At 29.7% G+C, this 26,039-nt stretch overlaps 1 protein-coding gene across 1 annotated transcript; it reads right to left on the bottom strand.

The window, feature by feature from the left end:
• Positions 1 to 2,969: 2,969 nt before the first annotated feature.
• On the bottom strand, positions 2,970 to 18,557 carry LOC127260321 (uncharacterized). Its single transcript, XM_051288038.1, has 9 exons — positions 18,396 to 18,557; positions 10,107 to 10,280; positions 9,879 to 10,019; positions 9,205 to 9,434; positions 8,363 to 8,881; positions 8,189 to 8,252; positions 7,887 to 8,042; positions 3,468 to 3,614; positions 2,970 to 3,383 (listed from the first exon to the last, which is right to left on the bottom strand). Exons 1-8 carry the CDS (start codon positions 18,555 to 18,557, stop codon positions 3,480 to 3,482), a joined length of 1,581 nt encoding a protein of 526 aa, XP_051143995.1. The 3' UTR covers positions 2,970 to 3,383; positions 3,468 to 3,479.
• Positions 18,558 to 26,039: the final 7,482 nt, after the last annotated feature.

Here is a 26,039-nt window from a genome sequence, read left to right on the forward strand (position 1 = left end):
GAATCATTCTTCTTGGCTGCACAGTACTACGTTCTTATTTAAATGGTTTATTATATTTATAGTGTGTACGTAGGGTTTGTTTGTTTTTTGTTTTAATTTGAGATATATATTTTTTTATGTGATATGTAAAAAATTGTATAAGTAATATAAAAATATTATTTTATGTTGAATGTTGATATTGTGTGAGATTATAAACTATAAATATTTTATTATTCAGAATCATGTTTGAAAAAAAATTATTTGAAGAACAAATCCTTGATTTTTATGTAGTTATGACTCAATTTTCCAAATGCTAATTTTATGTAGATATAGGAAAGAAATTTGTGACAAAATATATTAGTTATGTTTGTATATGTAATTTGATCCATATAGTACTATTCATGTGATTATGATAGAATTATCGAAATCGAATTTTTTTGTTTGAGTTTTGATTTAAATAATATTTTATTGATATTTTATAAGAATAAATAATATATATATTTTTTTATTATGAACATGCAAGTTGAATAGTAATCTTTTATTTAATATAAAAAAAAGACTAAAAAATGTATCATTATAAAAATAAAGTAAAATATAAAACGAATATAAAAAATATTTATAAAATTAAAAATATGCAAAATTAATAAAATACATAAAGAAATGTATTTATACATACAATATATATATATTCAATTGTAAAAAATTAACTATTTCAAATAATATAAAAAAAATTATAGAAAAGTCTAAAATAAATTTAAAATATATACAACTATTTTATAACATCGGTGCTGTAAAAATAGCACAAGAAAAAAAATGGGTGCGATTGGCCCACCAAAAAAAAAAAACTCAATTTAAAATATTGTAAAAGATTCTAAAATAAAATAAAAATATAATTAAATGAATAAAAATATGTTGAACCTTCTAGAACGATCCGGTGCATACTATATAAATCTTCAATTGTGGGATTAGGGTTATTGTATATTTTCAGAGACGGTGCTGCTATTGTTCTTGTTCATATTAGGGTTTCTAGAAAGCCAAAACGAGATCTTGGCACCAAAATTTGGAACAGAAGAAAACTGAGAAGATCAGGCTGTGGCTGAGGATTGGGAATCGATTGTTGGGCGATGGATGCAACAGACAGGTGTTGGTTCTTTGGATGATGAATCAAATACTATTCTGAGGTAGGTTTTGTAGAATTAATTAAGAATTTAAAGTATGTACCTTTACTGTGATGAAAACTATGATGCATAAATCAATGTCATTGGATTTTGTTCTTATCAAACTCCACCATATCTTTGAATATTTTATCTGTGCATTTGCTTGTCCAATAGGACATACAAATTCAAGGAGCCAGCCGAGACGAGAGCCAGATAGAGAATGCAGCAGTATATGAGATTCCACCCGGATTTCGCATTGTCTTACGGGGCATCAATGTTCAGCATCAGGATATAATCGACGATATGATTTACCCCCAAGAGATGCATTACAAACCAGCAGCGTCGAAAGATCCGAATGTAAGCGCATTTGTTGTGTTTGTTTTTGTACATATGTCCCCCAATTTTTCTTGTTCGATTTCCTTGCATCGATGCAGATGTCCGCGATGGGGATGATTGGATTCATCAAAGACGCAAAACACTGTATCGACGTACAAGGATTCAACGTATACCACAAGAACTGCCTTACCAAGGTTCGCTGCGCCGTATATCTCCCTGTTTTGATCCATTTTTACGACTTTCAATTTTTCTTAACAGCCTTTCTGGAGGGTTTGGAACCCAGCTGGAAGCCACGGCAGAGGAGTCGTCGGTACGCTGTCCATCCCTATCGTTGGGTAGAACACATTTTATCGTAGGTCATGTTAACATTGGTCGTGTTTCAGGTGTCCTCGAAGCGAACTTTGTCGATCCGGCGCACGATAAACAAGGATTTGAGCGAACGACCACCCTGTCTCAGCTTGAGTCACGACTTAAGTCCAGCCAGAAAAACTCCTGGTTTCTCATCTTGCTCAAAGTTCACTTTGATTCGGTTCAAACTGCCGGTTTCGAACTTTATGGTCGATTTACGCTTTCTGCAGATCCCGAAATTGCCATCTCGACTGAATACTGACAAGATTAGCGCTATCAAATTTCTTCATTCATCTGAGTGGACTGATCGACGCTGGATGAGCCCTTTTCTCGGACGGACCTCAAGTATTGCCTCGAGGAACCCAACAAAGCTGTTTGGATTGATGCACCGGAAGATAATTCTGTTCTTGAGGGATCTTCTTAGCCAGTAGGTAACAAGTTGTAATTTTGTGGGATCATAGTCATTGTATGTACTTAATTCAACATTGGAAATGAGCGTACATTGTAAGTTCAATAGGGTTTTGATTTTTTGTGGTCGACCTACCGATTGTAAGTATTTTGTTTGTCCAAAGCACACCAATTATGCAAAGGGGATACATTGATTTTTCGATTGATTGACACTTGCAAGTATGAATTTTAATTATTTCTAACCTCAAAATATATATATATATATATATTCTCATAGGTAAGATAATTTGCTTGATTGGTAAGTAAGTTATATATGTTTGAATGTATATGCATAGGAATAAAGGCTTTGGCCGAATGTGTTATATATGTTTGAATGTATGGTCTAATCTACCAATAGTATTCGTTCCTATGATTCTGATAAATTATTGAATATCTTTAGAACAACAATCGAATATTTTTGTTTTTTTCCAGAACCTCATGATGCATGCGATTACATTATGAATGATTGACTGCGTTGATAGATTAGATTCCCTATTTTGTCGTTTCCTGCTCTAATTTAATTTTTTTCCCTTCGTGCATATTAATGTTTATTGTTTTCATCAATACAATGCTCTAGCACATCAATATCGAATAGTAGTTTACATTAATTATCTCTAGGATGTTTGCGACTTAAACTAGAGTTTAACATGTGTAATTGTAAAAATGCATATAAACATGTATAGCAATTCTTCAATAGTCGGAAATAAGCATTTCACTTAGATATGTTAAAAAAATATTCAGAAATTTGTACTGCTTCCTTACAAAGCAAAGCAGCATAGCAACTGCAGTAGGAAATACGAATTCCCTATAAATTATTATTATTAATAATATTATTATTATTATTATTATTATTGAGTAGTGGTAGTAGTCGAATCATCAATAAACTGCCGGTACCTGTTGAAGAACCACATGGAGTCGGCTTCCACCGCGACCCTGTCCTGGTTCTGGTGCCAGTTGTAGTGCGCGTGTGTCCTGTTCTTTATAGCGAATGTCACATGTCCGAAGCTCGCCTCCCGGAACGCCGAATATTTCGGCTGTGGCTCTGTCATGTTGACATTAGACCATCCGCAATGAAGATATCCGCTTTTGGGTACCTCCACTACTTTTTGTTATCCACTACATAATTGTCAGACATAAGAACAAAAAATAATATTGTCTACAGAATAAATCTGTGTGCGCAAATAATCTCGCAATGCTTACTTGCTTGATTTTTTAACTAAAATCCGAGTGTTGCTTTGTTTTATCCTCGTACGAATTTCGTGTAACTCGGGGCGTTAATAGGGTCGAAATATCGTATAAGCCAAGCGAATCTTTGCGACTCAAAATATATCCAAAATCGTGTATACCCTGCGAAATACGATTTATTCGTATGTTCATTCAATCTAGATTATTTCTCCAAACAAAAAATATATATTATTACTGATTATTTTAAAAAACACGATGATTATATCAAGAAAGCACAATATTAATTATGAAATAGCACAACAATAAAATTTAAAAAACAGAAAGATTACTTCAAAAGAACAAAATAAAATTTTCAAAATAACACAATAAAAAAAAAAAAAATGAGAGTGTACGGCATCGGCTTTCGAATAAAAGATCCTAGTAGCAAATCAAAATATATAATTAATTATCCGAACTAATATTTATTATAGTTAACCTTAATTAATAACAATAGCATAAGCAGAGGCAGATGCTACGCAGATGGTAAAGCTCAGTTGAAGACTGAAAAGGATGAGGGCAGACATGCAGTAAAATCAATGAACTAACAAAGTGGGTTTGCGTGTATATGTTAATAAAAATTTGAAATTCTGATTGTTGTGATTTGGTGATATATGAATCCATACTATCTAATAGTGCAATAAACATTAAAAAAAAAAAAAAAAAAAAGAAGAGCACAATAGTTATATAAGGGGAGCACAATTGTTATATATCGAAACCAAACTGATTATATCATAAAAGCAAAATAAACTATGAAATAGCACAACAATAATATTTAAAAAAACACAAAGAATACTTTAAAAAAAAATTAAAATATCACAATAAAATGCGACACAGACACAATATGCATATAATATATATAAACTTAATTTTTGTATATTATGTAAGTCATATAGTGCAATTAAATATCAAAATAGTTACTGTAAATGCATAATTCAAACAATGAACCACTGGATCATCCATGTATAAACTTCTCTCATAGATAAATCAAATTGCAGAATATAAGCCACCACATAAAGATTTGGACACAACAGTGATTCATACTAATTTGAGAATGCACAAAAAAAAAAACAAAAAGGAAAGGTATCCAAAAAATTGATATGAAAAACACAATGATCATATCACAATAGCACAATAATTATATCACAAAAGTACAATATTAATTCTAAAATAGGACAACAATATTATTTAAAGAGTACAACAGCAGACATACAGGTGATGATCAATTTAAAAATAGAGAGAGATAAGAATGTAAGACGCAATTGAGATTTTTTTTAAAAAAATAAAATGAAATAAATAAGAGATAATCGTAGACAATATGTTATAATTAAAAAAAAAAAGAAAAAAGAAAAAAGAAAAAAATCAAAAATTGATATGAAGAGCACACTTATTAATTATAAAAAAACAAAATAAGGATAATTATTTATTGTGTTTTATACAATTCTCTTTCTATTCATCTTCTGCAATCATTTGGTTTATCTTCTTATGTATTTTTTATTCTTATTTCATTCACTTGTTCTAAATATATAATTACTTAATTTATTAATTTATCAATTTAGTTAATTTTAATTTGTCTTCTATAATTTTAATATTACGAGTACTTATATTTATTTATTTAATCTATTAATTTTTACTTCTTGCTAGGGAGAATATAAAAATATACAATATTAGATTACTTATATTTATTTATTTAATCTATTAATTTCTAGTGCTTGCTAAAGGAGAACATAAAAACATACAATAAATTAATTATAGGCATCTAAATCGGTAGAAAGAAGACAACGTTCCTAAGAGGAAAGCGATGCTGTAGGGAAAAAGTGGGTGCGGACGGACCGCGCACCAAAAAAACTCTATTTAAAATATTATAAAAATTTTTAGAATATAATAAAAATATAATTAAATGAATAAAAATATATTGAACTTTCTAGAAGGATCTAGTGAATACTATATAAATCTTCAACAGTGAAATTAGGGTTAATGTATATTTTTGCGGCGCTATGGTTGCGTGTTCAAATTAGGATTTACGATGTAATAAGGGCTTTCTCTGGTTCGGGTTGGTTGATTTTGTGTTTTTTTTTTTTTTTTAATTTCCAGTTGATTTGCTTGTTTGATTTTCGTTTATTTGTTTTGTTGCTTCACTTGAAGTTATGAGAGGCAAAATGAGATTGACACCGCAATTTGAAACAGAAGAATACTGAGAAGATCTGGCTGGGGATTGAGAATCAATTGTTGGGCCATGGATGGAACGGTGGTGAGATACGTGTTGGTTTTGCTAATGATGAATCAAATACAATTCTGAGGTAGGTTTTGTAAAATTGATTAAATATTTAAAGCAAGTATCTTTACCGTGACGAAACTATGATGCATCAATTAATCATGCAATACTCATTGGATCTTGTTCTTATCAAACTATACAATCAATTATGAGTGAAGGGGAAGGACTTGGATCAAACCCGAAAAATCTTCAGCTCACTCTTGGCTACGAAATCTTGAAATCATCCAGGAGTGGTGGCCGTTCGACAAAGATCTCCTTCGTCAGGTAGCTTTTGAATTGATGACTAAGAACAGATACTATTCCTAGATGACGAACAAAAATTTATAGTTTTCTCCTCTGCAGTTCGATTTCTTGGATGAACAAGGAACGCGGATCATAATCTACAATATTTGGGAAGACGAGGGATCGCCTCAATTGGATTTCGACACAGTTGAACACATTTTATCGTCGGTACGCTGTTCAGCTATAAACGACGGCAGAGGAGCCGTTGGTACGCTGTCCATCCCTATCGTTGGGTCGAACACATTTTATCGTCGGTCATGTTAACATTGGTCGTCTTTCAGGTGTCATCGAAGCGAACTTTGTCGAGCTGGCGCATGATAAACAGGGATTCGTGTGAACGACTGCCCGGTCTCGGCTCGGGTCGAGACTTATGTCCAACCAGAAAAACTACTGGTTTCTCGCCTTGCTCAAAGTTCACTTTGATTCTGTTCAAACAACCAGTTTCGATTTTTATGGTCGATTTATGCTTTCTGCAGGTCCCTAAATTGCCATCTCATCGGCTACGCTCAGCGGCACGGATCCGAGAAATGTGCTTCACCCGAGCCAGCTATAAAATGTCTTCATTCATTTGAGTGGACTGATTGGCGCTGGATTTGGGGAGGAGACATCTTTCTTGTTCGGACCTGTGTTGACAGCGACAGACTTGTGAGGGCTAACAATTTTCATAAACCCTATAGGTTGACTCATCCAATTAAGAAAAAAGAAGGATAACATGCCAGGACGGATGAGCCTTTTTCTCGGACGAACCTCAAGTATTGCCTCGAGGAACCCCACGAAGCTGTTTGGATTGATGCACCGGAATATAATTCTGTTCTTGAGGGATCTTCTTAGCTAGTAGGTAACAAGTTGTAATTTTGTGGGATCATAGTCATTGTTTGTACTTAATTCAACATTGGGAAGGAGCGTACATTGTAAGTTCAATAGGGTTTTGATTTTTCGCGGTCGATCTATCGATTGTAAGTATTTTGTTTGTCCAAAGCACACCAATTACAAGTATGTCCAAAGCACACCAATTACGCAATAGGGACATTGATTTTCTGATTGATTGACACTTGCAAGTATGGATTTAAAATTGTTTCTAACCTTAATATTTATATATATTCTCATGGGTAAAATGATTCATGCGCGCAAATGAGACATCCTAAATTTTGTATTCACTGGCTAAGATAATTTGCTTGATTGGTAAGTAAGTTATGGATGGTTTTCGCAAGTGCTTTTGTGTGGATATGCATAGGAATAAAAGCTTCGGCTAAATGTGTTTTATATGTTTGAGTGTGTGGTTTAATCTACCAATAGTACTCATTCCTATGATTCTGATAAAGTATAGAATCTTTAGAGCAACAAAATGTTTTTGTTTTTCTAATTGAATGTGTTAGATTTCGTAATAATTGGCAATTTGAATTCGGATAACGAATTCTTTTTCCAAAACCCTCATGGTGCAAGCGATTCCATTATGAATAATTGGCTGCATTAGATAGATTAGGTAGTTTCCTCGTTTTGTCTTTTCCTACTCTTAAATAAATATAACCCTTCGTGCAGGTTAATATTTATTGTTTCCTTCAATACAATGCTCTAGCTAACATCAATATTAATAGTAGTTTTACATTTATTATCTCTACGATGTTGGCGACTTAAACTAGAGTTCCACAAATATAGCTATAGTTCTATAGTCGGAAATAAGCATTTCCTTTAGATATTTTTAAAAAATATCCAGAAATTTGTACTGCTTTCTTACAAAGCAGCATAGCAACTACAGTCGGAAATACAAGTACCCTATAACAAATTACTATTATTATTATTGAGCAGTGGTAGCAGTAGAATCGTCGATAGAATGCCAATACCTGTTGAAGAACCACATGGAGTTGGCTTCCACCGCGACCCCATCTTGGTTCTGGTGCCAGCTGTAGTACGCGTGTGTCCTGTTCTTTATAGCGAATGTTGCATGTCCGAAGCTCGCCTCCTGGAACGCCGAGTATTTCGGCTGTGGCTCTGTCATGCTGACATTACATTACAATCATTTAAGCCTTCGTTAAATCAAATATTTATTTTTAGAAGAATCAAATCAAATATTTATTTTTTTAATATATTAAAAAATTTTAAAATTTTCATTTGAAACATTACATTTTATGTGTGTGTTTCTTACTTGGTAGCGAGGCCTTCGAGATTTCCCCCATCTCCGATGATTATGTAAACATGGGCCGATTGGTCTCTCATCGGTGTACAAATTCCATTCACAACATTTTACGCAATATTAGACACGAGTTCCTGAAATATCTATCATTTTATAGAGAACAAACACGTACAAAAGTATATATACCTATATAAAGATATGAAACTGATTTTGATGGAAGAATGTGAATCAAAGCAATCAATCTGTGGCTGTTTGATGCAACATACCGATCGTTCATAGGCATGTACATGGCCAGCAAACACGACGTCGACTTTGTATTTGACGAACCACGGCTCGTACATAACTTTCACGGTTTCTCCTTCCATGTAGTGGTAGTTGTAGCTGTTGTACCATGGAGAATGCATCAGCACAATCAGCCATGGCGTCTCCGATCTGTTCACCTTCGGCAGCTCCTCTTCGAGCCACGTGTATTGAGGAGTGTATTTACCTTTCAAAAGGGAGCAAAAAAGAATAACAAACAAGTAGTCGCACGCCATTTTGACCAGTTTTGCGATTGCATTTTGTTTATTTACCGACCGTATGCTGAATAAGAAGCCAGAACTATGATATGTGTTGAATAGAGTACCAAAATGGTTCGGTGCTCTTTGATGCTTTGTAAGGGACGTGATAATGATGCTTATAAGGCTTGAATGGTTTCGTTTCGCCCTGCAAAGATTTAACAGCTGTAAGCCTAGTTGATCCCGTACAACATATGTTACCATTGATTTCAGCATAAAAAAATATATTCATACAACACACCTAAAAGTATAAACGGACAACACATTCTTTAATTTCATCTCCTAAATTATCAGATATCTACTCATCCTCTATTCCAACAGCGAGCATAAACATAATTCTTTTTCAGAAATGGAATTTGAGAAGCTCAAGCACTTATGATTAAATGAAAATATGGATTGATTCTATGATATGATCCCTCTAATGAAAGAATGAAAGAAATTGCACAGTTAAAGGAGACCAAGAACACTTACAATTTTAGGATCGAAATTGGTCTCATGATTTCCAGCAGTCTAAATCCAGGGTTGGAAAGCCACACTCCTCTCCACAAACCTCCCCCATGAATCCCACCTCCTATTGTCAAGGAAATCATACCTATCAGCATAAGAAAGATCGCCAACAAACAACAGAGTCTGCCCCTTCTTCGGATTCTTCTCATAATGTGTAAGTTTCTTGATTGAGTCGTAACTCTGCCCCAAATACCCTGTCAAAAAGCTCACGAAACTTCAATTCAATCATTTTGAAGCACTGGGAAGTTCCAAGTTTAGGCTATGATATTTAAAGCTCTCCAAGACCATAATACAGCATATTATGTATCTTGCCTATCCAACAAGTATGTATACAAGTAGATATATATGTATATATGTATGTATGTATGTATGTATATAACTATAAGACCAAAAGTATATGGAGTATCAGGTCCAAACAGGTGGAGGTGTAGTGAACCAGAAAGTTCTTGTTGTGTGTTCAATACCCATCTCGTAATAGTATTTGGTATTATACTGCCCAAAACCGCTCTTTTGATGCACATAATCAAAGTTTTTCTCCTATTCAGGAATCAAAAACAAAGTATCCAGAAGAAACACATAAAGAAGATACACAAGTGCAGAGAGTCTACCTCCAGGAATCAAAGTTGTAAAATGTGTACCTTCCCCTCTGCCTTCTTCTTCTTCTTCCTCTCATTGCTCTTCTCAGCCCAATACAGCACTGTGCTCGAATCTTGTTCATCTACAGTTACCCACAATACAATCATTGCTTTTCCTTCATAATCTCCCTGCCTAATATGCACCTGAAAATAATAAATAAAAATCCAAAACAAGTTTACTCCCAAGTCCTTCCTTCCTTCCGCAACAATATCAACACCTACCTACCGTACCTCAATCCCATCGCCTCCGCCGCGACCAGCCGCACATTGACGCAGAGTATCCGACAATTTGCGCCAAGTCCCAAGTGTGATGATGAAATGGATAACGACGGAGCACTCATTGTAGAAAATCGTTATGGGAATGTGAACTCTCTCACTCCAGTTGACTTTCGTTACGTTCCTTCCCTTCGGTTGCTCGTAGTGATTAGAGGATCACAACGCCATATTTAATCTGCACCGTTCATTGCGGGAGAGTCATTTCCTCTGCGGCTATTTTTACCACGGCGTTCGAATTCTAAGAGCGTATTGGAGATGGAAATTTTGTCGTCTATAGGAGATGTTCTAATCATTATGAAAATTTATTTATCTTTTTATATTTTTTAAAAAAAAAATTTGATTTGCATTTTCTATTAAAATCATATGTAATTGAAATATTTTGTGAATATACTATTTTCGAAAAATATAGAGCTCAAATAATAAATAATTAAGTTTAAAACCAATATAAACACACTCTAAATTATTACTCTGTACTTATTTATATGTCTATTGATAATTATATATATTTTTTTTCATTAGTGTTTAATTAATTAATGATAGGGAGTTATAATATTATTATTAGTTAATTAATGATATTTATATTATTTAAAATAAAATTAATATATATAATTTAAAAATTAAACTATGTATTTCAATATTTTAATATTAATGATCTTTATTTTTTTATGGGTTCCATTAAAGATGATTAATTTATAAATTTATTCATTTTAACTATATTTGACCAATATAAATTAATTAAATTAAATTTCTAATTTGTAAACACTGAAAATCCCTTTTTTTATATCTTTTTTTAATAAATAAATATTTTTATCAATATTTAAAACTTAATATTATATATATTTTATTGAAATATAATACTAAAAATATTTTAAATACCAACAACTAAGATAATAAATAATATCATAATTTATTTTATAAAAAATGTGAAATTTTAAATAAAAATAAAAATATTTTTTGAAGAGACAAAAATAAAGTGGTTTTAAGTGAGTATGGATATTATATATTATGTAATTTATTAAATTAATTGATATTTTTTAATTATATTTGAATTTAATAAATTTATGGGATAAATTAAAAAAATATCCAATATTGTAGAAAGGATGAAATGTTTAATAGATTATTGCTTTTTTATATATAAAAATATAGACTTGAGAATAACATAGAGGAGGATTGTTGTGTTATTTGGGCATGTGAATTTGACATGTCATTAAATATAATATAAATAAATCATATATATCTTTATTTAAATTAGACACAAAATTATTTAGCACTATTTGGTAAAATAATTTAAAAAATTTTAGACAGCTTTATAAATATACATACAATAAGCAAATCATTAATATGTAATTAATCAACAATATATGTATATAAATACAAATAATATATTCCTAAGATCTATTTAACACTATTTGGTAAAATAACTTAGAGAAAAATTTTGACAGTTATATAATTACAAACAACAATATACCTAAATACAAAATTTAGGTAGGTTATGTTTCTTTTACTCCAAATATCAAATTTTTATGGTTTGAATTCTGTATTTTTCGAAGAAAAAAAATACGTTTTTTCTTTTCATAAAATATCACATCATACATTATTTTAATACCAAAGTCAAATCAATTTTTTTTTCAAACTCAGGCAAAGAAACATACCCATAATAAACATATATGAAGCACTATTTGATATAAAATTTAAAATATTTAAACAATCTTATATATATATATATATAGCTATATACAACACACTGTTAATGTTTATATGCAATACTAATAGCAATAGATAGCACATAATCAATATTCTTTCAACACACTAAAAATTGAATATATATATAACATTTTTTTCAAAAAATTAATAAACTACACATAGTCATTATATTTATATTCCCTACACAATTTCTTATATCTCACATCACAAAATTTACTTTTCAACAATCTAACAAAACAAACATACTTATTCTTATATATTAAACACATTGAATATATAGTTAACAATGTACACTAACGCCTCCAGATCTACCTGCTACATATGGTTCATTTAGTGTGACTTGTCTTGTCGAGTGTAGTTTTGCAAGGCATTAGGCTCTTGTCATATGAATGATCGGATGGTTGAGATTAGATAAATATAGTGTATTGTGTGATATTATCAATTCATGTATGATATTTGTACTATTATATTAATGTTAATAATATTTAACGTTTTTCTCATTTACTTTGGTTTATATTTCATATGTCATTGACATAATATTGAAATTAAGTCGAATATGATAAATAAATTATTATTATTTTTTTTTTTACTTGTCTTTCTTCGTCGTGCAAGAAATAGAATGCAAAGAAAAATAAGAATATTTCAGAGTATGTTTATTTGTTAATTTGTTTGTTTATTTTATTTTACTATTTAGTTTTCATAGTTTTCTTTAAAAATATATTATTATAATCTCATAAATGTTATATTAAAATAATTATTCAAAAAAAAATATATATCACCGACTAAATATAAAAATATTTTTTGACGAATTCCCAATTCAATAGAACTTTTTCTTATTTGATTTATCATTTTCTCATAAATTATTCCTCGAATTTTTCATTTGGTACACATCATCCCCTCTATATTATTTATCCAGATTGTTGTAATTTCTTTTTATATATTTCTATTTTACTAAATAATAAAAAAAAAATTAACTCTAATTTTCTATTGATTTTTTAATTTTTAAATTTATTTCTTTACCATGATTTTTTTACAATTGTATTATTTATAAAAACGCTATTTTTAATCAACACGCATATAACACATATTTTTAAACATTAAAATACTTAAATAATTATTTTAAATAAAAAAACTCCAATTCTAAATAAAATTTTAAAAACAAATGGAAGCTAAATTAAAATTAAAATTAAAATTTCAAAAAACAACTGAAAGCTAAATGATGAATAAAGCGATCAAGTGAGGTCATACACGGAAGTCAATGACAAAAGTTTCGTAAAAAATAATCTGATAGTGTAGAAGTAGACTCGGGACGGGATGTGAACTTATGAACATAAAGTTTCTAGCTCCACCTGTCACAAGTATGGTTCGCCCAATTGGAAGTTTACACAGTGCGCACTTTCGGATAGCGGCTGCGGATTCCCACGCTAACATTTTATTTTAACACACGCGTGCACACACATGCCAATTTTATTGGGATTGTCCAGGTTCGAACCCATACTTGAGTTCTTATAAGGGTGTCAATCCGTTTTTCTGGTCGTATTTGTGTGTCGGGTTAAGCCGTGAATATTACAAAAAGTCTAATAATTCGAATACGATATGAATTTTTTCGGGTCAGATCTAGGTCAATGATTTGTTTCAAGTCATCTGATAACTCAAACAAATATGAAAAACCTAATACGAAATAGTCCCGATAATCTGAAAATTTTAAACTTATTTAAAAAACCCAATGCAAAAACTTAATTTTGTTTGTTTATAATTAGTAAGTTATTTATTTTTTATAATTTTAACTTTTTTATATTATTTTATTTCTAATATATTAATTTGGAGCAAATATCCAAAGTAGTCCCATTGAAATCTTATTATTATTATTTTTATTTTTAGTCTCATTCAAAAATATTTATCAAAACTAATCCCATTAAAAAACTTATTCATCAATTTTTGTCATGTGTAGTGATTCATATCCAACACTAGCCTTTTCTATAGAACACGCCCGTGTTTTTATTTCCAGACCTACTATCCAGCTGTAAAAGAGGAAGCGCTGACGAATTTTTATAGGAATTTCTGTTCCACAACCTGATTATTATATTCTTTGACCAGTCCGCTTCCTTTTTAATTTTTGCTTGATTGAGAATGGAGTCGGACAATTTCAACATATCAGAGTTATTTTGGTTTCAAAGGAATAACCATCATCCGCGGGACCATCCAGTTCCGGTGATGCGAGCAGCAGTTGAAGATAGAGTTCAATTTGCAGAAGATGTTCGGGGAAGTGGTGGCGTGTTTCCGGCAGCACCAAGCTGAAGAAGCTCAAGTATTTCAGCAAACACACGAAAAACCACCACACATTAGCCGGAGGTCGGCTCCTTAAGGAGCAGAAAAATCGGATTGTTGATATTGTCATCGAAACTCGTCGGCGCTCTTCCTTTCTCTGACCTTCTCAGCTGGGCATCTACGTGACAATGATATGTCAGCTGCGTCAACGGCGGGCCAACGTGGCGAGTTCGACACCCGAAGACTATTTTAGCGAAAAAATTTTACTTGCGGGACTATTTTCAGAGATGGTCCATTTAAAGTCATAAAATGATAAAATAGATCAAATTCGAAACTAAAAAGATAGTTTATCCACAGAAAAGTGACAAATTAGTTATTATTTCTTAAATTAAGAATAATAAAATTTTGAGTTGATAAAATTATTTATTATAAATAGATTGTATATAAATTTAGTGGACAAAAAATAAAATAAAATAGTGATACGATTTTATATATGATATTTGCACATTAGAATATGTTGAATCAACCTTTTATTTTTTTATCTAGAAACTTATCCAAATAGTTACTACACAAATTATAATGATGTTTTATTGCAATATAAGTACAATATATGACACTACAAAAAAAATAGTATATTTGTAACGGAATTTCTTCATTAAAGTTCGCTTAGCTAACGTAATTTTATCCCTAATTCCGTCTCTAATGTCATTAGTAATAAAAAAAAGTGAATTTATGGACAAAAAAGAATTTGTTAAAAAATGATATTTTCTTGTAGTGTGATGTCTTAAAATGATGTTCACATGATCATAAATTGAGGCAACATTTTTTAATACATGAAATGTTCATTATGACTCATAAGTTTGACATTTTTATTAGATACAAAATCTATCAATTAATCAAATATAACTTCAATGAAGTTTGACATTTTTATATTTTTAGATACAAAATCTATCAATTAATCAAATATAATCTCAATTAACGAAATTATTTATGAAAAACAATATTCAAATTCTTGCACTGATATTTTTATGTATTAATTTCAGAATATTCCTTAAATAAATATTATATATATTAACAAATTAATAGTTTTCCTAATTCAAAAATATATAACTGTTTACTAAATATATATGATATGCTATTTACAGTTTATGATATTGAAGCAATATTTTTATTAAGTTAATAATACCACAAAGTTAATTTAATTAACCCTCGATGCAAACACCTTCCCCACCTCCAAGATATCACCAGAGTTTTACTCCCGCGAGCACAAAAATCTCCCCACGCGATTCCCAGCCACGCTGCCACTGTCTTTCCCTCCCTCCGTTGTTCGCCGCTCGTCTTTATTGCAATGAAGTGGATGTACGTATTGCACTTGTTGGGATCAGTTTTTGACTTTTCTTTTGTAACCCTCGACTAGGTGCGTATTTATAATATAATGTGTACGCATCATCAATTTTTGAAAATGATGCATTCACCCAGTAATAATTGCCTATAGAAGTAAATGATACATTATATTATAAATTATACTACATATAATACTATGAATTGATTTACGTAATATAAAATTATAATGTCAGTTCAGTATAAACATTGTGTAAATAAATACTAATCATTTTTTTTTTACCCACCATATGACAGGATATTTATCTATACAATTTTATGATGTTAAAATAATAGAAAAATTAAGTGGAATCGATTTGATTTGAAACCCATATCAATTCTCCAATTTTCTTGGATATTGTCCCTAAGTTGAGGAGAAATAAGATTGAGTAGTAAATAAGTTAACATTTCTAAATTTTGATACGATGTGATGCAATTACCTTATATGATAAAATTGATTTTGATTTTGATTTTCCAAAACCATCGATTAAACATGATAATAATTTTTAAGAGAATATTTAGCAATACAAAACGTAATGATGTATAGATGTTTTAGTTATAATCATAGTACTATTATGATATTTTGTGGTAAACTAAATACAATGTATATTTTTTTTTTTCAAATGATGTTTATATAATCGTAATATGATGCAATATTTTCTACACGTTAAATTTTCATTGTAATAGGTAAGTTTGACTTTCTTACTTCAAAATATACAAGATCTAATGATATCTCAAATCTAATGAGCGATGTATTCAATCATGATTTTGCAGGATTCTACTGGACTATTATGTATTCAATCTTGAATTTTAAAAATATTTTAAAATGTAGAGGTATTCAACTCAAAGTCTTTTAAAATTTGAAGATATTCAATCCAAACTTTTAAAAGTTTTTTAAAATTTGGAGATATTCAATTCTGACATTTAAAAGTTTTTTAATATCTTATGGTATTCAATCACCCATAGACAAGTGTGTGGATTTTATTGGATTTTAAAGAAAAATTATGAACAAATTGTACAAATAAGTAGAGATTTTGATGGATTTTTAAAACATATATTATTATTATTATTATTAGTGATAATATTTATTAATATTATTATAATATTGTAATAAAATAATAAAAATTTCATATTTTAAAATATGCTAGTGAAAAATAAGTAATAATTTTAAAATTAAAATTTAATAGTAAATTATTAGCATTTTTTTAAAAATATATCTTTTAATTGAAATTTTAAATTAATTATTATTTTTTCTTGCATAAAAAAAAATTCGAATAAATTTAATTTAAAAAATCATGGAGAGGATTTGAAGCCAAGACACTTGGCTTGTAGAACATTATTCCTCTCCATATTCATTTTATCTTATTGTGTTTTCACATTGAAATTATTAAATTAATAATATATATACACATATAATAAAATTATGCTAAATTATATATTGAATAATAATATTATAAAAATGATAAATTTTAAAATATTAATATACAAAAGTAATATTATGATATAATTATTATACATCATTAATAATATATAATATATATTCATATAAACTTTAATTTATAAAAATGTAATACTATATATTTTGTATTTTTATTTAGTTATTCAAAAAAAAATATCTACAAATGTGTTTCATATAAATTTATACAAATTATATAAATCAATAAGAAAAAAAATTTACAATCCTATGAAATATGTATAAATCCATAAACAATCTAATCAAATCTAAAAAAAATCAATTTAAATCAATACATAAACTTCATCAAACTCTACATAGAGCACGTGAGTTTTCTAAATCAGAAATTTATACACTTTTTAAAATTCAATAAAATCTTAAATTAATACTATTTATTTTTACACAGTAAAATCTAAAATCATCCCAATGAAATAATTCCGATCGCAATTTTTTTTTCTTCCCACAATATATTCTATTGAATATCCATATTTTTAATCAATTTTGGTGATGATTTAATAACTCCTACTTGTGACTACTGACATGTTGGATAAACAATATAAGTATGCTTTATTTATTTATTTAATTTTTTTATTTTTATGACGTGGGAACCTGCAGCCTCTACCCGAAAGTGCGCACGGGATAAACCCCCGGCCAAACCTAATACCCTACCTAATACCCTGCAAACTAGGCCGGACGGGAAAGTCACACTAGGCGAACAATATAAGTATGCTTTATTTATATGTATAATATGATGTTCAAAGAGTAAATGTATGATATACAATAAAGTCACCACTACGTTACATTTGTGATAAACGAAAAAAAAACAAATACTATATTCACGGTTTTTTAAAATTTCATCTTCGATCATGGGGTACTAGTACTCACTGAAATGTACATCATTTTGATCCATCTTCTTCAAAATCCAAATTCATAATTTTCTTTTTCTTTTTCTTCTTTTTTTTTTTTTTTTTTTTGGTATGAAAATGATCTTGCTTGAATTTATGATCACTAACCTAATAAAGAAATGTAATATTTATAGATACATTTTCTTAATTTATGCATAAATTTATGTTGTTGACTGTCCATCTTTCATCCAATCTCATGACTGTGAAAACAAAAATATATCATTAAGTTGCAGTAATTAATTCATATTGGGAAAACAAAAATCAAAGCATTGATAGTTATAGCACTAATTTTAAAATATTTGTCATAACATCATAGATTAAAATTATTTTGACTTCAAATCTATACGCTTAGAACAGAGCAAAATAAGAATATTTGTACTAATAATAATCATATACTTGACAAGTTAGCATAATTTGTATAATTTATTTTCCTACAACATATCAAATTCAAAAAGCATTTTAACCTGAAAGTTCACCACATCTCCTAATCATCAGCCAATTGAAAAATGGCCTCAACCATATCTATCTTTCAACGCTCGAGCCATTGGATTTGGGCCGAGGCCACATTGGTGCTGCTGCTTCGACCACCACTAAAGTTTCCTTGACCCTTGAATCTATCACTTTGGAAACATGTTTTGCGGCTGTTGCATAGTTTCCTTGACCACCACTGCTGAAGTTTTCTTGCGCAACCTCCATGTGCTGCAATAAACCAAAAGGTTTCACATCCGATGCCCACTTAATATTGTTCAATATACAAAATATATAGTAGCATAAGAGAACAGAACTCCAAAGCATCTTCCAGCAGCCTTTAAAAATTATTTCCAAGACTTCTAAGGATGGCTTGTCTGAACTTAATACCTCAACTTGTTGAATCATTTACTCCATTTTTACGTTACATGTAAATATACCGGTGCACGCTAAACAAAACTAGAGATGGAGCCTGACATCGGAAAAGAGCAGCATTCTAATTGCCTAGTCCAGAAAGTGAAAGCGGATTGGACAAACATGAGAAACTTAGGCTACTACCCAATAAAATGATCCCAAATAGATGAAACGGATATTTCTTTCTACAAATGAAAAAAGGGACGTCCCAAACTCACATCGAGTAGAAGCCTAGCCTAAAGATTAAATTTGTATCCCTGCACATGAATGCAGAGCTATCAAAAAATATCTGCAGTGATAACTAATGTAAAAGTCAATGAAAAATTAATTTTGGATGAAGCATTTCAAATGATATTGATTCGATGGTTTTATAGAAAAGATCGGTAAATATTACTAGACTAGGTCAAGGCTCTCGTCTGAATCAAGCACCAACGGACCATCTTGTACAGCCCTTCTGTAGCCGAAGAATGAATGAGAATCTCAAAACCTTGAAAAGAATGGAAAATACAATACAACTGTATACAAGAATAAAGGGGGCAGAGCACCATGGGGTGCCAATCGCCAACGAGATGAAGATGATCTCTTATTATATGTATCACCCCTATTACGTCTGTGAAAATTTCATGTTGGGATGAAAATTTCTATGCAGCTACTAGAGAAAACACACACGTATATTTCACGAGGTTCTAACCAAAGACTATTACTGCAAACAAGCAGAGGCTGAGGCAAAGGCTTATGAATGAAAGCGTTACAAATTTATGAATATTTTTATTGTCACACAACGAAGGCAAAGCCCTTTTCCAACTTTTGGGCTATTGTCGCATATGCTGACATGCATGTGCAAAATGAATTTAACTCATCAAAATCCTAGACATAATAAATGTTACTGACAGCTCAATATTGATGTCAGCGTTGTGTTGTATGCGGAAAACACTGCTTGGGTCATTCACACATGGTATTGAAGGAAACAATAAAAAATCCACACAACATGGAAAAAGCTTTTAATTAATTAAGAGATTAAGTAATTTTAGCATAATAATATGAGTACTATAGGTTGATCAAACCACCACTCAAACATATAAAAGCATTCTCAAAATTGACCCATAACTGCATAAAATCTCAATGTGCACGGTAAGCATGCATTACATAAGAAAGTACAAAAAGAGATGATTCTTTATATATACTCATAGCCACATTCATCCACCAATGTGTTGTAATTTGGCAAATGAGTATTGTAGAATTTACTTGGTATACATTGAACAACGTTGATTAGCTATTCTTAGCTCAAAACTATTTCCAACCAATATTCATGGAGCATACATTTTGGGTCAATGTGGAGAAGTTTGAACACAAAGACTAAAATATTGAATAGAGCATACATTTTCCAAAACAGGTTGTGATCATGTTTTATGTATATATCTGGTTTCCTCTTAATTTTCCTTCAGACCATAAATCTCCACTCAAATGAGTGAAGAAATATGTATATGTTCCCTGAAAGACAGGGTTTAAAGACACTATTTTTGAATTTTTTTCTAAAATATTTAAATTTTTCAATTTTTTTTTTTTTATCAGGATGTACCATGAATAAAAAAAACCACATTGAATGGATAAAAAGAAAAAAAATGATTTCAAAGGCCAGCATGTTTAAGTTGATATTATATTAAGTATATTATATCACACACAATAATGAATGTCACATATCAATTCCACCTCAACCTACCTCTCACTCTCCCTATGTTCCAGAATATGTTGTCTTGATCTCATATCGTCTATCTTGTGTCTTGTCTCATCTCATTCCTCCACCTGAAACAACCAAAACAAACAAATTAAAATAAATTAAATATAAAAAAATTAAAATTATCTGAAAAATGGAAAATTCAACCAAAACAAACAAACAAATTAAAATCAATTAAATATAGAAAAATTAAAATAATCTAAGATGGTAAAATTGAATGAATCAAGCTCAAAAACCACTTACCAAAGAATTAGAACCATTCAGAAAGCCCTAATAAAAAAAATAAACCCTAATCATAGCCTAGATGTGTTTTTGAAAATCATTCCCTACTCACTAAGCACCAACAAAAGCATAAACTTGGGAATGTCTTGGATAATACAAATGAGAGGAGCGGAGTCCTTTTATAGGACAAAAACTCTACCCGAATCTAAAATATTCTAGGTATTCCCTAATTTTAATGCACCACTTTTGAGACTTTCGAAAAGTTAAATCACTATTATTTAGTTAGCCTTATCTGTTTTTAGAGAGTTAAAGAGATAGTTCTAGAATGTATTTATAATTTTTATTTATTTATTTGTAAATTTATTCTAGACTCTTCTTTATTTTTTTATTATTATTATCTAATGTTTTAGTTACTTTTTATGACATACTATATTTATATTTATATTATTAAATACCTTTATTTATGTATTTTTTAATTAATTTGTTAACGGTATATTATATGTTTTATTTTATTAATATTTATTATATATATTACTTTAATTATTTTATAATTATTATATATTAATTGTGCTTGCTTTTTAATTTAAATAAAAAACTATACCACAACCACCAGATTTTAATAAAAATATATTATTTTATCTAATAAAATTATTGTACAATATTAAATATTATTTAAATAAAAATTCAAACAAAAACTCACTTTAAAATCAAAACAAACAAACCCTTTATAAATAAAATATTTTAAATTTTTATTTTTTGCATAATTAAAAAGGATATATAAATATATTAAATACATATTAATTATATCATTTATATATATTATTTTTGAGATTTTAAAATCTAAATATATATGCACTTAATTTAAATGATAATAGGAAAATCTTATGATTTATTTGGTTTTGATTTGAAAATTGTATTTTTTTATTTCACTTTTTGTTTAAATAGTATATTAATATGATATTTAATATTGATTTGTATTTAAAATAAAAAAAAACATACAAACTTTTATCTAATATGAAATACTTTTATTTTGAATGATAAAAGGGAAAAAAAATACACTATTTTCTCTTGCTAAGCATTTTTTTAAAATACTATCTAAATAAAAATTTAAATCAATATCTCATTTCAAATTAATTTCAAACCACAATCAAACAAACCCAACCAACATCATAAAAAATACGGTAAGAACGGAGTCCCCATAGTTATTTTACTTTAACCCCTAAGTGTCTTCGGTACTTGCATTTTTGTGATCTTAATTATGACATGCACTTTTACATTTGTGTGGTCTAAGCTTTATTGTTGTTTACTGTGGATATGTGCTCATATATGACCCATGATTCTACGTACAAACAACGGTTGTTGTTGATCCTTGTATTTTAAGTAAATATAGTCTTTACTTATTTCATAGATTCTATTGTACTATATTTTAAACTATCAATGGATTTGTTTAATGAGGTAAAATTATTTTTTTTCTATCACTATGAAAACTCTCCAAGCTATTGAAAGGAATGACAGACTCTTCACACCACATGGAAAGACATTGCATTAAGAATAAAGTAGCTAGCATGACGACAAAAGTAACTAACGCAGCCAATCATTTATAATGCATCAACATTATATTTTTATATTTTGGTTCTAGAAAAGCGCAAGAACTTGGCATTGTCAAAAGCACGGATTGAAAACAGGAATTAGTTATCAGAATTTGAAAATGCCAATTTGCAAAGCAGGAAACTAACCAACGCAGCCACATAATATTTTTTTACCCCAACAAAACGCAACCGGGTAGCATTGTCGAAACTACTGTTTTCTGTGATCATATATTGAAACATGCAATTGGAAAACATGGAAACTAACTAACTAATGCAGCCGCATTATATTTTTTCGACTCTGAAGAAATATATGGCATGTCAAAACTGCAGTTTTTCAATGTAGCAGAATTATTGAAGTTCCACAAAACCAAAACAGAACCATTTTCGCTGTAAAAAGGGATAGAATTTAAAATTAGTATTAACAGATGTAAAGCAAATACGAAAACGCAGTATGAATATGTTGTGCGTTTGGGCAACCTTGTTAGTTCTAGGGTACATAGCTACTCAGTATATATTAAGATTTATAACATCTAAGGCATTCATTCAAAAAAGTTGAAACATTATAATATTGCTGCTGTAAATTAATTCCACACACTCAAACTTATATAGCACATTTAGCCAAATTAAAGGCTTCTTTCTTCTATATATCTGCACGCAGAAAAGCATTCGCAAAGTTGACGGTACACACTGTATGCATGATATATGTAACAATTAAATAGAAATGTAGAAGGAGATATGATTCTCATATACTCGGACAATGTATTATATATAGATTTTAACTCAATGTATTCCACCAATGTAAGATGGGTTGCGATTTGGCAAATGAATATTGTAGAATTTACTTGGTATACATTGAACAAAATTGAAAATATGCATAAATTGTTGGCTGAAATTGACCTTGATTGAAAGTATTAGCTATTCTTAGCTCAAAATTATTACCAGCCAATGGTCATGGAACATACATTTAGGGTCAATTGGGGAAAGTTGTACACAAAGACTAAATTAATGAATGCCACCCAGGAGCGTTTGGGGAATGTTGGGCTTGTTTATTTCCCAAAACATACTGTGATCTTGCTTTATGTATATATCTGGTTTCCACTCTCGACCCGAATGCCACAATGTGCTCTAGGATCTCGTCATACTTTTTTCGCAATAGATATCCTAGTGTTCATCTTTACTCTGTTGAACTTCAGAGATCAGAGACACTGCTCAGGCTTCCGGTGTCTGCAAGAGATGGCGAGCTGCTGCAGCCACTGTCCAGAATTTGGGCAAGCCACCGCTGCGTTTGCATCTTCGAAAATATAGTTGTCAGACATATGAGTTTGCTGATCTTTCTTTGAGCCGGCACATGGATATCGTTGGATGTTGTTTTCAAGGCCAACCTGCAACATTGACATTCCATAGATAGATACAATGCAAAAATTGTTTGTTGTAATTGATCTTAATTGAAAGGATTAGGAACTCTTAGCTCAAGAATATAACCAGACAATTTTCATGGAGCATACATTTTGGGTATATGGGGAAAGTTGAACACAAAGACTAAAGTATTGAATGCCAACCTATTTCCACCGGGGAGCATTTGGGGAATGTTGGGCTTGTCGATTTTCCAAAACTGACTGTGATCTTGCTTTATGTATATATCCGGTTTCCACTCTCGACCAGCTTCACAGAGGAAGGGGCATGCCACAGTGAGCTCATACTTTTCCTTCATTGGGATTTGTCTCCGTTTGAAACAAATAGCATATTGGATTTTGTTTTTCAAGGTCATCCTGGTTAAATTGATATTAATAAATTAAATATATGATCACACACATGAACAAATGTCACATATCAGTGCCAACTCAACCTACCTCTGACTATCCTTTTGTTCCCGAATCTGCTGATCTCCCTCTCTAGTCTCGTCTAATCCCTCCCACTGAAGCAATCAAAACAAACAAACAAATTAAAATCAATTAAATATAAAAAATTAAAATCGTCGAAGATGATAAATCAACCTTAGAAGCCACCCGAACCAATCAAAAAGCCGTTACCACAAAATAAACCCTAATGAAAGTCTTGATGTATTTCTGTAAATCCTTCCCTAAGCACTCATAAAAGCAGAAACTTGCAAACGCTTGGATGATACAAATGAGAGGGGCGGAGATTGTTTTATAGGCCAAACACTCTACCAAAATCTAGAATATTCCAAGTGTTTCCAAAGAGTCTACTGTATTCTACAACCTTCAAGAAAGATTTTTTTATAAAATGGAGGTTCTTTCGTAGACCAAAACTGTACCAGAACCTAGAATATTCCAGGTGTTCTACAATCTTCTAGAAGAATTCCCGAATATTTCTAAATCTTTAGCCAAGTTTGAGTGAACTTTTTTGTGCTTCGAAAAGCTCTATCACTATTATTCACGCTTTTTGCCTTGTCAGTTCACTCATTTTCACTAATATTCAAACTTTTCGCATTATCAGCTTTTTTTAGGATTAAACAGATAGTTCTACAATATATATAATTTTTATTTATTTATTTATTTATTCATTTATATTGTAAATTTGTTCTAGACTATTTTTTAATTTTTTTAATTATTATTTAAAGCATTTAGTTACTCTACTCTAACTTACTATATTTATATTATTAAATACATTTCTTTATGTATTTTTTTAATTATTTTATTGATTGTATTTTAAATATTTTATTTAATAAATATTTATTATATTGATTATATATTACTTTAGTTATTTTATAATTATTATATTTTAATTGTGCTTGTTTGTTAATTAAGTAAAAAACTATATCACAATCCGCGAAATTCCAATAAAAATATATTATTTTATCTAAAATTATTATATAGTATTATATATTATTTAAATCAAAATTCAAATAAAAACTCACTTTAAATTGCTATTTTTAGCATAATTAAACTAGATATATAAATATATTAAATACATATTAATTATATCATTTATATATATATTTTTCCAAAGTCTTAAAATCAAAATATATATGCACGGTAATTTGAATGATAAAAGAGAAAAATCTTATGATTTATTTGATTTTGATTTCAATTGAACTTTTTTATTTTACTTTTAATTTAGATAGTATATTAACGTGATATTTAATATTGACTTGTATTTAAAATTAAAAAAAAAACTTACAAACTTGTATTTAACATGAAATACTGTTATTTTAAATTATTAAAGGAAAAAAATATTATATCTATTGTGAATATAATATTATATTACAATACTATTAGGAGCACACAATTTCCAAAATATAGTCTTTTGGGGGGTTTGGATTTTGTGTTTGGAATTTAAATTGAAATTTTTTTGAATTTGAATAGTTCGTAGGATGTATGAATGTAAAATTGATTTTGTATAATATAATAAATTGTAAAAAAAAATTCAATTCAAAAATATCAACAATAATAGAGAAAGAATAATTAAAATTTGGAGAAAAAGACACCAAAAAAAAAAAAAAGAAAAAAAGACTAGAAGATTTAATGTTAAATTAAAATAAATAACATTTTTCACCATTTAATTTATATGGCTGGAGGGCAAAATTGCACCGAGGATCTCATCTCATATTCTATGGACTTGTTTTTTGTGTTCTAAAGCATTACATTAAAGAAAAAAAAACATTATTAAACTATAACACATATTGTTATTGATTCGACTGCACAAAAGTTATATAAGGCCGATGGAAGTTTGAAATAGCTTAAATTAATTTTGGAAAATAAGAAAAACTTTTTTTGTATTTTAAGGAAT

Source organism: Andrographis paniculata, unplaced genomic scaffold (genome assembly GCF_009805555.1).
Source record: "Andrographis paniculata isolate CXL003 unplaced genomic scaffold, ASM980555v1 Contig61END, whole genome shotgun sequence".
NCBI classification, from domain to species: Eukaryota; Viridiplantae; Streptophyta; class Magnoliopsida; order Lamiales; family Acanthaceae; genus Andrographis; species Andrographis paniculata.

Coding starts and splice junctions, on each gene's coding strand:
- LOC127260321 (XM_051288038.1), bottom strand. CDS start 18,557: ATGGAGGTTGCGCAAGAAAACTTCAGCAGTGGTGGTCAAGGAAACTAT. Junction 9,435..9,878: donor AGAAGAAGGCAGAGGGGAAG/GTACACATTTTA, acceptor GCTTTTTGACAG/GGTATTTGGGGCAGAGTTAC. Junction 8,253..8,362: donor AGTTTCATATCTTTATATAG/GTATATATACTT, acceptor CACCGATGAGAG/ACCAATCGGCCCATGTTTAC.